A 13790-nucleotide genomic window follows, 5' to 3' on the forward strand; every position below is an offset into this window, starting at 1 on the left:
TTAAACAGGAATAAGTCAGGTTGGTTCTGTAGAGTATACCTAAATTTAACTGAGTTTAGACAAGGTCCTTCTAGGAAAGGTTATTGGCATTCATCATCATTCTCTCTGTCCTCCACATTACTGTTTTTTATTACATTGCTCTTGTGGCTTATCTCTCTACTCCTCAATGCCTTTCCTAACTCAAAAAAAAGAAAAAAAAAGCCAAAAAACCCACAAACCCAGTTTTGCTGTTCAATGACATTTAGCTTCAAACATAAATTACAGCACAATTGACTACCTTAAACACATTTTATCTTGCTTTTCTATTGGTGTATGGTCTTGTTATGAAACATCAGACCAGTCACTCCAGTTTGTTTTGCTCATACTTCTCCACGGTAATCTTATTATATCAGTGTGAGCACATAAATTAAACCTCCCTTTCTTCTTATTCTAGCAGGGTAAGTAAATGCATATTCATACTGTCGTGCGGGTTTTTCTGCATATTTAAGCTTAAGTTCTAGGAAATTTTTAAAAAGTTAAGTCATATAAAGAGTACCAGTTAAGTATTTTTTTCTTGGCACTTGCTCAGAAGCACTTGTTATATTTCACTTCACAAACCACAATATTATGACATTGACCTTACAGTCTACTTACATGACTAATGATTAAAAACAGTAACACCACTATCTTTAAAGCTTGAGTTTTTATAATACCAATTTCCTCCTCCTTTTCATAAAACTTCTATTAACGTGTCTACAAAGCCTTATATCTGATGTGATCAAAGAAGATAAAGTGACTGTTACCTAATGAAGAATTTGTCCTTTGTCAATCTTCTGGAAGATAGAAGTCTTGGGGTTTTAATTATTTTTTTGTTGTTGTTGCTTTTTAATTAATGCACACAGTTAAGAGGTAACTGCTAAGAAAATAGGGACTAGGAGATGATTCTAGGTTTGTAAGATAGGTCAGTGCAAACCTTTATTTTAGTGAATTCTTTGCTGAAACTTTTCAGTCTTTCACTTGTTTTGGATGTGCAAAACAGTTTGATGAGCTGTTGCGAAGTTTATGCTGCTTTCTAGGAGAACACTGCTCATTGTATGTAATTGCATAGCTGTACTGGATCACAATGTTGTGCTTTTCTATAGGTTACATCACTTTTCAAGTTATTTCTTTCTGAAGAAAAGCACAAGACAACTAGCATTTGGAGCTTCATTAAGATTAAGAACTAAATACGACTAATTTTGCAAATGTCCAATAAAAGAAATAGAACAGAGTTTAAGAACACCTGAGGAGAGTACTTCCTTGTCATAAGCTGATGATTACAAAGATCTAGTAAGAATTCAAAATATTCAAAATATTCAAAAATATTCAAAATTGCAATTCTAAATCTAATGGCTTTTCAGACACTGCATAGAACCTTCTTAGGACAGCAACGAACCACAAAAACCTATAGCAGTTGTATAGTATGTGCAATATTTTTACGGCTTAGGGTAAAAGAAAGGCTGCATTCAGGAAACTCTGGCAGCCTACATTTTCTTCTAGTAGTGTTTTTCCACAAAAAATATTAGAGATAAAATATGTCTAATAAAGGCAGACAACTTAAGATAAAAGCCAAGACACTGCTTCTTCGCTTCTAGTCTACATGGGTATGAAATGTGTAGAAGAATACAATGATACCTAAAATCACTAAGGTAATTCTTTATGCCTTCAAAAGTCCATGTATTGAAGATTAACTGAAAGGAGATGTTACATGTCTTCATACTGCAATGAACCTTTCAGACTGGAACTGCTTAGATTTTACTTGTGAGAGTACTGCAAAATGGCACGTTAATAAAAGGTTACATGACTGTTGCTGGATAAGAAACCAATAAAATTAGAGTAACAGATTGTATATTTTTAAGGAAAATCAGAATCTCTTTTTTCTTAAGTGGATGAGTTAGCAAGATAAAGCCTCCATAAGATGCTCATAGGAGTACTTAGAATGACTAATTAAGCCCTTCCAATTTAGGCTCTCACTCTGAATGTGAGGCTAAATTCTCTCATTGTAGGTAGTGGTGCTACTTTTTTCTACCATCTAGACAACCAGGAAAAGGGGTAATGGGTTAAAACTTAAACAGGGGAAGTTTAGATAGGATATAAGGAGGAAATTCTTCCCTGTTAGAGTGGTGAGGCACTGGAATAGGTTGCCCAGGGAGGTTGTGAATGCTCCACCCCTGACAGTGTGCAAGACCAGCTTGGACAAATCCTCAGGTGGCATGGTTTAGTGTGAGGTGTCCCTGCCCACGGCAGGGGGGTTGGAACTGGATGATCTTAAGGTCCTTTCCAACCCTAACTATTCTATGACTCTAATTGTACATACCTATTAGAAACTGTGTATCTAGGTTTCATATACTCTCCATCCGTTTCTTCATGTATTCTTAAACCAGGGAAATTTGTCATTAATTTATGTGTCTGTGTTATTGCCTTGAGTTGTTTTAGATAATTGCATCAACTTTATTAAAACCTTTCACCATAATTTCTTTTCCGCTTTTTATGACCCAGAGATGGCCAAATGTTTTTCTTACCAAAAAATTGCCTATATGAAAGATGTGTAAGTCTGTAACCTTTCTTTTCTGTCGATCCACGCTTAAAAATTGATGATAAATAAACCTAACAAGTATTCTCCGTAGCAGTTCTAATCAAGACAGGAATAAATAAAGCCAGGAGTGGTCTGTACCAATAGATACCTCAGAATAACTGAGATTGGGGCAGGTAGTGGTATAGCAGTCTTTTGTATACAAGGGTGCTCCTCTCAGATATTTGAGCATCTGGTTCCTCGGTCTTGGCTCTGTTTTACTTGTCTGCTTTTCCTGCCATGGTGCATTGACCTTAAGGGGTTGGAATGCAATGAGATGAAAAGCTCACAGATCGGGATGAAGACAAAACACCCACGCAGGGTTTGGCCCTTTCTTGCACATGGTTTCCCAGAGGCACCACCAGCATCACTGATGGCTGCACTGCACCCTGCAGTGGTGCTGTGTGGAGCTGGCACAGTGCAGCCCTGGCCTCCCCTCACAGAATTCTGTGAAGAAACATTCTTATCAGTAACAAATTGGAAATTAAAATTAGAAGGCAGTTGACAACTAAAGAACCTGTATTAGACTTTGAAGATAATTAAGTACTAAAAGATATCCCAGATTTACTTATGAAAATTTTAAACTTATAATGTAATTTTTTGTGGGCCATTGGCTGACTGGCTGAAAAATAGAAATAGACATTTATATGCAGAGAAGGAAGGTGGCTATTCAAAACCATTTCACCAAAAGTAATAAATAAATGAAAACAATCATTCTCTGAAGAGAAACCTTTGAAATTACTTTAAGTAATAGTAAGAATGAGACTGGTTATATTTTCCTGCAAATGTTGCTGACTGCAGAGTGGAAGGCAATCAAAACATATAAAACAAAGCAGAGTGCTTAAAACAGGTTTGCACAGCTTGAATAAGTTTACTATTCTGGTAATATAATTATATTTGGGGTGCTGACAAAGATCCTGGCTTCAGATATAGTGAAAAATATTGGATGGGAAGTCAAGAAGTATCTTTTGAAAAGGGAGAGTATTGAGTGTTTACTTAGACAAATAGGCTAAAATCTGCTCCTGACTTCAGTTTTCAGTTTTATATTCCTTTTCCCTGTTTTATTGGTGTGCTTAATTTTGTCAATGTTTCTTAGTTTTACTGGATGCAGTAGCCAAGGTCTGCTTTGTAACAGTTCTCATACTCCTGATTATCTTTTGTTGTTTGTATGCATAATTTTGTCAAAAATGAAATTGGGATTTAGTCTTAAGTGTTCCTGAAAATATGACTGGATAGACTATGATGAACGGAACTTCATCATTATGGACATGATTCTATAACTTTTAAGTTGGGACATTGAAAGCACAGTCAATCTTCTCGGGTTTTCACATAATAAAGAGCTGCAGAGCTCTGCAGATTATTTTTTTTTGGTCAATTTGTTCAAATCTGTCTTTATACTTACCACTTATGTTGTTATAATCAAGTAGAAACCCAGATACTTTCTGAATGTTCAGTTGCAATCTCTTGTTATCAAAAGAATGAATGCAGTACCTTTCAAACATCAGTCAAGTTTTACGTGAAAACTAGATAGACTTTCCTGCCTTTCTTTATTGAAAGACTGAAATCTCACTCCTCTGACAGTTAGGCACAATCTAATTTTCCACCCATTTTTTGTGCCAATATTGTCTTTCACTTGAATGCTTCTTTCCTTTGCATGTGTTGTTTTTTTTTTTTAAATAACAGTATGTTTTTGTCGTTTGTTGCTTCTTTACATTGTTGTTTTTTCTGGTTTGTGAGCAGTGGGACTTTATGGATTATTTTTGTAGGATTTTTTTGTTTGTTTTTTTATTGTACAAGATAAGATCTAAGGTAGCTTCTTTTACAAACTAGTCATGTAAGGATAGATGGTCATAACTTTGGTGTTGCAGGCTTTTGTTTTGAAAATACAGTAGAACAGTAGTTTTAAATGCAGCTGCTGACTTAAGCTGTAATGCCTGGAAATTATTGTGCAGAGATTAATCCTTTGTCATCTTAATAAAATGAAACAGAGATCATGTATCTATTCCTATGGGCCTGTCATAGGAATAATGACTGATTTGAACAAATTGACCGAAAAATAATGGTGATTTTTTTTTTGGCCATTGGTTTCAGACACAGTGGTCTTGGTAATAATAGCTGAAGATAGATGAAGAGCAAATTATCTTGAATTTGAAAATGAATTTGCTGGAATTTCACAGAGAAATATTACTATTCTTGTGTTTCCCAAAGCAATTAACATAGTTTTGACGAGTCAATATTGACTAAGATAAAGTGTTTTGCTGTAGACCTCTCAGCTCAGAAAAAGCATGGACCTATTAGAGTGGTCCAGACGAGGAACACAAAAACACTCAGAGGGCTGGAGCACCTCTCTTACTGGAGAAGGGCTGAGAGGGCTGGACTTGCTTAGCCTGGAGAAAAGAAGGCTCCTGGAAGACATCCCCATGCCCATCCCTGGGAACACTCAAGGCCGGGCTGGGTGGGGCACTGAGCTATCTGATCTAGTTGAAGGTGTCCTTGCTCACTGCAGTGGGGCTTGAACGAGATGACCTTTAAAGTTCTCTTCCAACCCAAGAATTCTGTGATTCTTTTTCTCAGCAGTTTCCAACTGTATCTAAAACTATCTAGCTTTAATATAGCTCAGTAATAAGACTGCACTTTCCTTCTTATTCCCCATCACATCATATGCAATCCAAAGAATACTACATTGACTTTAGAGTACAGAGTTGAACAAGCCCTGGATATTGAAGGGGCATGTACCCCTAAAGCTTCAGCTGTGCCAGTGCCACATGTATGAGTTGACTTCACATCAGAGTTTGCTTTTAAGCTGTTGAACTATATATCTAGTAAAAAGTAAGGCTTAGGAAAGGCTTGCAAGAACAATTGCTCAAGAAGTGAGGATAAGCAGTGAGAAGAGGTTAGAATGGACTGTGACACTATTTACGAATACTCTATATGAGTAGATAGTGTACTCTTCACAAATACTCCTACTCGCACCCAGCACATTGGATTATAAAAGTGGAATGTATTTATAAGCATAACAAAATACAGGCAGATGTGATAATAAGCTATCCATTTTAATAAGGGATTAGAATTCTGACCTAATTCTTTCCCAGTAGGTTTTATCACTAACTTATAAATAACTTACAGGTATAAGCATGGCAATGAAGAATAAATTAACAGTATAAACAGAATACTCAGAGATTTCCAGCCCTGCTGCTGCCACTTTTCTCAGGGAAAGACTGGAAGAGAGTGATATTAGCGTTTGCTCTCAGGTTCATTTTCTGTCTGGCTTAACTCCATTAAAGACTTGAGTCTGGGGATGCATAGGGTAGGTGAATATGAGAGCTGTGTTTCTGATCTGTTTATTGCTGTGTTTTACTGATTTGCTTTACTGCAGGTACAGCATGCACTTACAATCTCATTTGGCCTTTTCTATTATCTAAGACATTTTGGCATGCTTTGCCCTAACAGCTGATTAAGTTTTGGTACCTCACTGTGATTTTACATTGCAAGCAGATTGGAAAGTTGAGATATACAGTACAGTCTTTCTTGCCACTTTTTATTAGTAAAGGAAGTACAAACAAATCTTCAGGTGCCTATATCGGCTTTACATTCAACAAATGCTTTCGTTCACTGGGATGTGAGTGTGCATATGTGTATATGTATCTGTTTATATAAGACCGTGTTTGTTGTTGTTTCCATACCTTATTAGAAAATCTGGAGAACTGCCAAAGTTACCGAACATAGTACTTCATAACGTTATCACTGAGCAAATGTATTTAATATGTCTAATGAGTTCTAACCTTCAAACAACAACAGCAAAAAATTGCCGTTAGCTGAGCATTAGGTGATATGTCAGTTACACCGCGATAGTTCTATATGTGCCCACTCTAAATGTGCTTGAAAAAGGTAAAAAAAACAAAAACAAAACCCAAAACACCCAAATGGTCACATGATTAGTCTTCAATTTATAGGTGGTCTTTTTCCTCTTACACTTTAGTAATTTTTTTCTTCAGGGAATCTGGGATTTTCAAGTTGCCACAGGGTATCTTTATTTGAACGTACATCTTCCTCTTTTGCTTAGGTTGAAAATCTGCTCTGAGCTTAGTCCAAAAGAATGGTCTGAGAGTGATATCCTTGGCAAGGTTTGATTACAGCACCTATTTTTTTTTCCTTACTCTTTGCTCACTGTGATAGCGAACTAATGAATACACTCCTCTTTTTGTTCATACAGCTTGAAGTTGAGATCACTGATGTAAATGGGAAAATCATTGATGGTCCAGTCCGCCTAGAAGTTTTAGTTATTGATCAAAATGATAACAAGCCATTGTTTAAAGATGGACCCTACGTTGGCCATGTCATGGAGGGATCCCCCACAGGTGAGTCTATGCCAATCATATTTCTGCAAATAATGGCTGAGCAAATTCTGTATTGATAAATGCACTGTTTTCATATTGTACAACTTTTCTTGCTGATTTTGTGGCTCACTGAATCCTTCCCCCTTATAAAGAGGTGGGAGCAGCCCTTTAGGACAGCAGATAATGATTTTTGAGAAACAGTCGTCTCTGGAGTCAAAAAAGAAAGATGGGTTAAAAAAAAAGTAAAGTAACACAGTTTGGAATGAAAGTTTCAATTTAGGTTTACACTTTTTTATTCACATCTGCAATCAAGGAAGACAGCCCCTGGGATATGATTAAGATTCAGCCCAAATAGTATTCCTATATAATAATAGGAATAAATGGAAAGCACATTATGGATATGCTAATATTGTAGGGAAAATTGAAATACTGGACAATGTTACTTGTGTAAGTGCAGATACAACAATTGCAACAAAATAAAAACACACTTTGGGAATTAATAGTGAAAATGTCCTGATTAAATTCACTCTTGATTTTGTCTGATGATGAAATTCTGTAAGTATAAGGTATTGTTCCAAATTTCAGTTTGAGTACAACCATCCTAGCTAAACTCTCCCTGCAGATGAAGGCTGAATTAGTTTTCTTCAGCTGTTATCCTCAGCTGCTGTACAATTTTGTTGTGAGTTATTAAACAGCTGTTGCATTCTATTGAAGTGGTACCTTCATCGCATTCATGAAAGATAATTGTATTATGTTATGGAGAATGTGGATCTTAGTGAAAGAAATCGAAACCAGTAGAAGCTCCTGCTCATATCAGTGGAGTGACAGTGATCTAATAGAGATCAGAGTTCTGGGTTATGTATTTGTAACATATATATCACTGAACACAAAGCCCTATCCTTCTTAAACAGTTGAAGCTGTGAGTGCCGACATAAGGTTTTGGTTGTATGGCTATTCTGGAATATTTTGAAATGAAAATGGAATCAAAGTATATTATGTTTTTATCAATATTTAATATTCATAGAAGCTTAATGTGGTGACATGTGCTTTGTTTACTCTGAACAAGGATAGACATTACCTTTCACTTCTTTGTATTATATATTCATAGGACTAGATGCTATTCTTTGTCATTATTTTATTATTTATGTAGTTTCTAGAAATCATGTAGCCTTTTTAGTGAGTTTCACATTTTCACATATAGTTGCCATTGTTTGTTTGAAAAGCTGTAGGTAGGAAATGCATTATGCGCTGCTCCATCAGGTTCAAAACAATTTTCAGGTAAATGTTCATTTACTGTACTTGTGACAAGCATGCAATGAACCTATTGACAGTCTTTTAATTCAAACAAGAAATGTATTTTGTGAGTAAGGCTGCAAGTGGAACACTCTTTTCTGCTGTAGGTCTCTAGTGCATTCTTAATTTATTTCAGGTATCAATCCCTTATTCACAATTCAAAACAAACTTCTTAGATTGTCCCACTTCCCATTTCCCCTGTAACAAGAGTTCTGTAATTAACTGAGACCATATTGCTAAACAAGATGTCCGAGATTCCTTTGCACAGTTAATACTATGTAGCAGAATGTGACTATCTAATCAGATCAAGGGTCCTACTTTATGGTTTGAACTAGAGCAGCATCTTGTCATGATCACTTAGATACACATTCCTAAACCCTGAGTAGGATGGTGTAGCTTAGATTGACAGCCCCTAAATCCGGTATTTTTGTAAAGGAAGTGGTCTCAAACAACTCAAACACTGCAGTGTTTAAGCTTTACCCAAATGGTAGTACATGAACACTGTGTATGAGCTATGAGCCCCTGCAAGTCTTTCAGTGGTCTCGCCTCTCTCCAAAACAAACGTTTACACTGCTTATACATCACATGCCTTTCCCAAACAATATTTAGTCTAACATTTAGCTTTCACTGTTAATTACAGTTTATGGGACAATATTTAACCATTATCTGTTATATGTTCTTTCTTTACTTAAACTCTATACTAAGTTTCTTTTCTCTGCCTAGTTGCTTTTGTTGGTTTTTCTTTTTATTTGTTTGGTTTAAACTGGCAGCTCTTTATTTTTGTTCATCTATAAACTATCCTTGCTTTTCCTTTTCTTTTTCACTTCTTTTGTTCAAGTTTATGCTTCGGATTTAAGAGAAATGTTTCTCAGTCCAACTTCCAGTGACTTCTTCTGTAATTGTTTTCATCCATTTTCATTTGGTGTACTTCAGTATTTATCCATGTCACATTTGGTATCTTGATTGTATTGCCTGTTAGTTAAAGTTTGAATGTATTTTTTTTCAACTTTATCTTTTCTTTTCCTCTCCCTTTTTCCCCCAGGGATTCATCACATCAAATCCATAACCTCATTTTCCTGGTGTCAAGAGCACCACTACCTTCAAAATTCTTTTGTACAAAAGCGAACCTGTAGAATCAGTGTTAGCTAGAATTGGTCACAGTTCTCTATGCAGAAGGCATCCAGTCAACCAAGGTTTCATGTAGTTTACAGCTGTTTTCCATAGTTCTTCAAATTTTATGGCATATATCTTAAAACTGTTCATCAGGTTCTGCTCTCTTGCTGCTCCAATCAATAGCTGCACTGCACAGCTTGGTAGAAATCTTTATGTGTGTGTGTGTTTGCGTGTATGATTCCTGATTCCTTCTTTTTTGTGTTAAAATTGTTGTGTTGCTTTTTTGAAGTTCCAAAAGGTAGCTTTTGCATACATAACCCTATTTCTTATCACAGCCACCTTCATCTTCATTCAAGTTTTGAGTCAAACCCATTCTCTGAAAGATACTTCTGGTGAAAAATAAAAAAGGCTTATATGGGTATCTTGGATTTGTCTTCATGATTCAAAATGTAAATGTCCATGTATTGTTACAATTCAGTGATGAGAGATGTATAATTATGTACAGAACGATATAAATATAATGGACTGTGAAACCTGCCTGAAGGATTCTGAGGCCTTGTAGAAGGGTGCAGATGATGCTGTTATCTTTCCTTATTGCTGGCTTCCTGTGTTTTCCCGTGAGGCCATAATTTTGGTAGTCAAAACCCAATGGAATTTTCTAGTGACATTCCACCTATTTATTGACTCTAAAATTGCACCTACACATTGTCTGCTACTCGTGAGAAATACCAGAAATTTACTAAGAAATAAAACTTGGAGAAAGTTAGCATCAAAAATTTAAATACATAAACCTTAATTTTAATATTCAAGCAAATGTTCATGTTGAAATTCCTTGGTGTTGCTATAAAACACACATTCCAGCTTTTTATTTTCTTCCAAAATCACTTTTTTTCCTCAACGATTGGAAGGTTTAGTTCCTTGGTTAGGGACAGACAGAGAAGTTGAAGGGAAATGCTGGGCCAAGCCCCTTGTAAGGACCCTCCTTTCTCTGCCCGTGGAGACAAGTACAACTAGAAGAAAACAAAAAGATCCCAAGGAAATAGCATGTAGTTTTTGTATTTATTTAATCTGTCAAATAATAAAAAAAGAATTGTTTGTGCATAGTCCCAGTGAGGGTGTATTTTGGTGGTGTTTCAATGCATTTTCTCTATTACTAAGGCCATTTGCTTTTTTTAGTGGGACTTTTGAACTTGGAGTGAACACCACTGCTTTTTTGGACATGCTCAATTAGTACATTTTACTACAGAGGCAAAAACCTGGGCATAATTACTGAGAAGATAAATCTGTATTTGCATTACATGAATAAACATTCATCTGAATTTCAAGCTGAGGCTCGCCACAGTTTCTTATTAATGACAAAAATATGTAATATAATAACGTATTTCTTTCCTGATATATCTTTCCTAGAGAAATTTCACGGCAGTTAAAGTTACTTGTTTTTTTCATGGAAAATTGCCATATTCCTGGAAATAGCCTAGGATCAAATTCTAACAAAAGCACACTCAAATGTGTACTTAAAGTATATACTTAAAGTGACCATAGATGTTTCCAGATCTAGGAGGTGTTTTCCCAGACAAACTGCAAAACCTGAAGATATTTATTAAATAAAAAAGAGGGGGGGGGGGGGGGGGGGGGGGGGGGGGGGGAGAAGCAGGGGAAGGTTAAAAAAAGAAGTAGAGAAATAGTTTGAATTTATGGAATGAATTTCTTTTGTAATTTCTTTGTAAGACTGAAATCAGCATAGATAGACCAGGAAAATAACATCTGAGCCTTATTCAGTGAGACCTATGCAATTTTTCCCCTAACTGTAATGGGTTTTGTGTTAACTGTACTGCTGATTTCTCACAGTGTTGTTTTCTAGGTTATGACCCACTTTATTTCCTATAGATCTTGGATGTATCCAGCTGCCAGATCTAGGGTTTAGGATGTGTCTGGCTGCAGACTTACCTCAGTACATTAGTGAGGGTGACTCTAATCTTACAGATTACATAGGCAGGCAGAAACATTTGGATGTCGCACTCTTTAAAGGCTGGCAAATGAAGGCGGGTTAAATGAACCTGGCAGCCCTCTCATTTCACTTGCTGGAGGTGTTTAACAGAAATTATTTTAAACACATTTGACATTATGTGACTTGTAACAATATGTTTCAAGCCCAGTGGGTTAAAATCTTAACCGAAGTGGTTGAGAAAATTGTTTGAGAATTGCATTTTAGAGAGTAACTTGTTTTCCATGATGTACAATAGCCTGAACGCACTGTGATCCAGCCAAGGAGCCCTAAACCAAGACTGATAGATGTTTATAAAAAATTACTAGAAATAAGGGAATATTTGAAGACAGAGAGGAAACAGAAGGAATTAAGATGAATAAGATAAAGAGTTGTTCAGTATCATAAAATAGTAATTTGTAAAAATGGATAAAGCACGAGGAAGGGTCTGAAGCACTAATTGTTGATTGCCATGCATTGCACATGGCTGAGATTTGGATAAATGAAAACTTTTTCTAAAGATGGTGCCTTCTTAATCAAGAACAAGAAGCCAGGATGTATTTTGTTTGTTTGTTTGGTTGGTTTTTTTTTGGGGGGGGAGGCATTGTGTTTTTTTGTTTCTTTGTTTATATGCTTAACCTTTTGCAACAGCAAAAAAGATTACTATTTAAATTAATATAAATGAGACTGGATGTGATAGATGAGAAAGATACCAGGAAAGGTAAACTGCAAGTAGTCTGCCTTAGGTAAGTGGCAAGGATAGATAAGGTATTTCTGATATGCACTTGTCATCTCTAAGACATTTCAGATCCTATGGTAGTATTTTCTGGGCTGTGTTGGGTTTTTTTGTTCCTCATAATTCCTGATGGCTTATGGAATAAGAACCTGTAAAATGAATAAAATTGGGTTGAATTTGGTGAGTTTTCCAAGCCTTAATGAGGCTGTGGCCTAGGAAGGCTCTGAGATAAAGGAAGTAAAATAATACAGCAAAGTCTGTCTTTGGAAAAAAAAGAAAAAAGGCTTTTTGACAAACCTCTTCCCCAGTCCTCCACTGCTGGAGATGGAATGCTGGGCTTTGTGTGTAGCTCAGCCTAGCAGTTTTTAATTTCTGTGTACAAATATGTGTAGTTTTGTACGTACTTTAAAAATTGTCAGTAACAAAGTTTCAGCAATGTTGTGATTGATCATCTTCATTTCAGCAAAAAATGTACTCTCGGCCTTGAAGGTTTTGTAATCTAGCCTGTAAATGTAAACTAGGTATGAACTAGGGAGAAACATCTGTAATGCCAATATTTCATTTCTCAAACAGAAGCCAGTTGGCTAATTATGCACAGCTGCTCAATATATCTCAGTGGGAATTTATTCTCAAATCTCTGTGGGATAAAACGTAGCTGTATAAGAATATGGTATAGTGTGTGTGTCGGTAGTATGCATATTTTCATACATATATGTGCACAAGATATGTATAAGTAACAGAGAGATGCACATATACAGCCACACAAATACTTATCTTTTAGTAGGACCTAGGGATCCTGGGACGTTCTAATTACACTATATGCATGATGAAAAGATACATATTTATTAATAGTATATTGTATTATGGCAGAGAAAGATGTACATCCAGTTTAATCTGCCCATGTTTTTCCGAAGTTGAGAGGAACAACCCATTAAAGTATCATTGCGTAATTACCAGGTGTCCAGCCGTGCAAGTGCAGTTAAACCAGCACATTTTGAGGAAATTAAAATAATCTCATGTGTAGCAATTAGCAGTTCACTCAAATTGAGTATGTGATGTGATTGGAAGCAGGAGTCTGCAATTCACTCCAGGGTTCAATTATTCTTGATTTTCAGCAGAAACAGGTTAGACTCAGGCTCCAGATCAGTTTGGGTGCACAGGTTGGAATTAGAGGCCTGTTTGGGAGGAATAGAAATGATGAGCCACTCTCTTCTTCAGGCCCATACAGAAAATTCCCTTTGATTTTGTTCTTTCTACTGCTCAGCTGATTTGTTTGCTCACTGTCCCTCCTGCTGAAATGAGCTTTCATCTGCTTTTTTGTAGTTACGTGCAATGATATACCGAAAATTAGTCTTAAGGCCAGATCAGCATTAATGCCTAATGCTAAAGGCCATAAAAGCATCATGGTGTCTTTACCCTGGACATTTCATGTAGTATTCACATTCCACACACAAAACAGTGGAAGCAATGATGGTTAACTTATATGGCTCTTTTTGCATTATAGCCCAGGTTCATTAAATAAAAATAAGCATCTTTCTTAATTAAAGAACAAGTGAATTTTCTAAAAAATGCTGGAGTCCTTGTTGGGTACTGAAAAACAAGGTCTGTAAAAACAAGGTTTGTGTAATTCTGCATGTAATTCTTTACCAAAGGAAATTTGTGCCTTAATAAATTTACCAGGGGCTTTATACCTGTTTTATGTATCTGCTCTGCCCTCTTAGAAAACAGAAGGGTGAC

The 13790-nt window shown here is 36.1% G+C and overlaps 1 protein-coding gene across 3 annotated transcripts in view; it reads left to right on the top strand.

Moving 5' to 3' along the window:
• Positions 1–13790, top strand: part of CDH13 (cadherin 13) — a 523969-nt gene that overhangs the window by 284579 nt on the left and 225600 nt on the right. For all 3 annotated transcript variants that reach the window (XM_062618325.1, XM_062618323.1, XM_062618324.1), the window contains exon 6: positions 6804–6948. In XM_062618325.1, the coding sequence (XP_062474309.1) occupies positions 6804–6948 (145 nt within the window). The remainder of the gene's footprint in view (positions 1–6803; positions 6949–13790) is intronic.

This window comes from Pezoporus occidentalis, unplaced genomic scaffold, assembly GCF_034315485.1.
Source record: "Pezoporus occidentalis ecotype Australia unplaced genomic scaffold, CSIRO_AGI_Poc_V1 ctg20, whole genome shotgun sequence".
In the NCBI taxonomy this organism is placed as follows: Eukaryota; Metazoa; Chordata; class Aves; order Psittaciformes; family Psittacidae; genus Pezoporus; species Pezoporus occidentalis.